The 2267-nt window shown below is 46.7% G+C and overlaps 1 protein-coding gene across 1 annotated transcript; it reads right to left on the bottom strand.

Annotated features, from left to right (window-relative positions):
- Positions 1-647: 647 nt before the first annotated feature.
- SERLADRAFT_349359 (uncharacterized protein) lies at positions 648-2260 on the bottom strand (the record flags this gene model as incomplete). The annotated part of the gene is made up of 3 exons (XM_007319263.1): positions 648-773; positions 831-1060; positions 2068-2260. Coding segments are annotated over 3 exons (549 nt in total), but the record flags the coding sequence as incomplete, so codon positions are not given.
- Positions 2261-2267: the final 7 nt, after the last annotated feature.

The following is a 2267-nucleotide window of genomic DNA, read 5'->3' as shown; positions in this document are numbered from 1 at the left end:
TATTTCTTTGCGAGCTTCCCCAATCTCCTCATCGTGAGCAATGACCTCCTTTGGGACAGCTGATGCTGAGCTCGTGTAGGCTGCTTTGCCTTAAGCAATGCATTGTCCCTTTTCAGCCGCCTGTTGTCATTGCGGATCTCATGTAAGTGCAGTTGTGTAGCCTGAAGTGCCTGTGATGATGCTTGATTTTTATGATCCGCAGAAGGCAACGCATTTACTTACTTTTCTGAGCTCTGCAATGGATGCACCATCTCCCGGCATTGCAAGTGCCAGGAGATCCTGTCTATGGCTGTTATTAGATGACTGGCCCTCAAATGTATGCTTCTTGTTGCCAGGTTCGTCACAGCTCTCCTCCGAATCATCACAGTCGTCAGTTGTTTCTGAAGAAAAGACACGATTAAAGTTCTCTTGTTCATCTGAGTCTGAATTGCCGTCATGTCGTCTTGCACCGTGTTGAGGCATCTGGCTGAGGAATGTTGGGTCACGTCAATGCTGGGAGGGCAAACATAAACAGCGAGATTTTAAAGCAGTTGCAGCCGACTTACATAAAATGAAACACGAGGATGCTGCGTTTCCATTATGTATACATTGTAACATGAGGATGCAGCAAGCCTTTGGTGCGTTGGATGTATGACGTTCATATTACATCAAACGCCTTTTCTCCTGTCGTTTCCACTACCGATGATGTTACCATTACAGATAATCTTTTTCAAGTTTGCGGTAGGAATGATGGTACTCTCGGCGTAGGACGAGTAATGAGCAAGATTCGGAGTCTAATATAAATTTAGTGATCAAACGAATGCGGATAATCATCCTGTCAGTCTACTCACCCACTTATCCTGACCCAAAATCAGCCTGGCAAGCCAAATAGCAGCAGCAGCTATCAATGATGGAGGTGCAGCCAACAATCTCCACTCTAGGCATTGAATCTCGAGGAAGTACTTGACAATCGTGCGAGCCTTCACGTCATATTCGTCTGCCTTGCTGATCCGCCTCAAGAAGTGCATTGGGCTGGGATAACTCAAATTCCAGTCGAGCGTCTTCAAGACATAGCACTCTGCTTGGAGGATCTCAGTTTTGAGCGAGATAGGTCCAAGAGTATTTGCTTCCCTGAGAGATATAAGAAAATCCCAGAAAGCGAGCAGAGCTGGGTGTGTCCAAGCGATCTGAGAATTGTTCGCTACCCCTGATACTGGGCCACTGGGAAGCAGAATGTCCTCGCCCGGTAGTGGATCCAATATGACTGCGACGGTCGCGTCATCCCAGGGTGGTCTTCCACGTACAGGAATAAGCTAAGCTCCCCTAGCATAAGGAGTATCCAGATATTCCAGGACTGATTTGGAATTATATGGTGAAAATGGTACTTTGTCTGTTGTGGCATAGGGCTTAACGCACAACGCGCAACGCAGTTTTAGGCAGGCAATCTGTAAAACGGGCAGAGTAAAAATGGGGCTATTGCGCGATCCATTTAGGACGATTAATGTTGAAAGTTGCTCTAAGCCAAAAGACCACGAACCTGAGGTATCACTGTGAAAAGTGGAGAGATGTCATAATGGGTCCTTTTAGATGGCCTTACCAAATCATTTGGAGACGGTTCTTGTGAAAGAGATCGAGCTCTACATCGAGAAGTCCTAGCCTCATCTGTGAGCGGTTCAGGATCTTGTATTTCGGACTCGTGTCTGTTTATTTTCCCCGGGCGTTTTCGGTCATAACTATGAAAATAAACAGACAAATATTCAAAGTCTGTGCTTTCAAAGCTAGATAAATCATCTAGCGTGAAGTAGTCCCAGTCCGTAACGCCCGGGCTTGCCCCCCAGTCCTTGAGATCCCGAGCCCACGAGCCAAGCCTTCCTTGTTCCTCCGACGCTAAAGTAGGAGGATCTAAAGCAAACTTGAATAGTTTCCTATCGGAAAGGTCTAAGAATGAATTCAGTTCATTGACAATACCCAAACGAGGACAGATAGTGCGCACCAAAGTTGTATTCGCCAAAACTCGCACTGGTGTTCACCCAACCATTTGAATAACACGCAGCATTTACGAGAGCCCTCCCGTTTTCAACAAGAGACGTTGGCGAAGATAAGTGTACGAAGAATTGGCACAGTACAAGAAGTGCGCAACGGATGGAGCCACAATTTCTTCAACCTTTGCCGCGACAAAAAGGCAAGTGATACCGACTAGTTGCAACTTTGCAAGGGAAACGACGCGTGCGGAAAGGAATCGATCGATAAGGTTACCGCACAAGAACAGCGTCTCTGGCACAAAGACG

The sequence above is a fragment of the Serpula lacrymans genome, assembly GCF_000218685.1.
Source record: "Serpula lacrymans var. lacrymans S7.9 unplaced genomic scaffold SERLAscaffold_8, whole genome shotgun sequence".
In the NCBI taxonomy this organism is placed as follows: domain Eukaryota; kingdom Fungi; phylum Basidiomycota; class Agaricomycetes; order Boletales; family Serpulaceae; genus Serpula; species Serpula lacrymans.
Note: the sequence above shows the minus strand (reverse complement) of the source record. Positions and strands in the feature narration are given on the sequence as shown.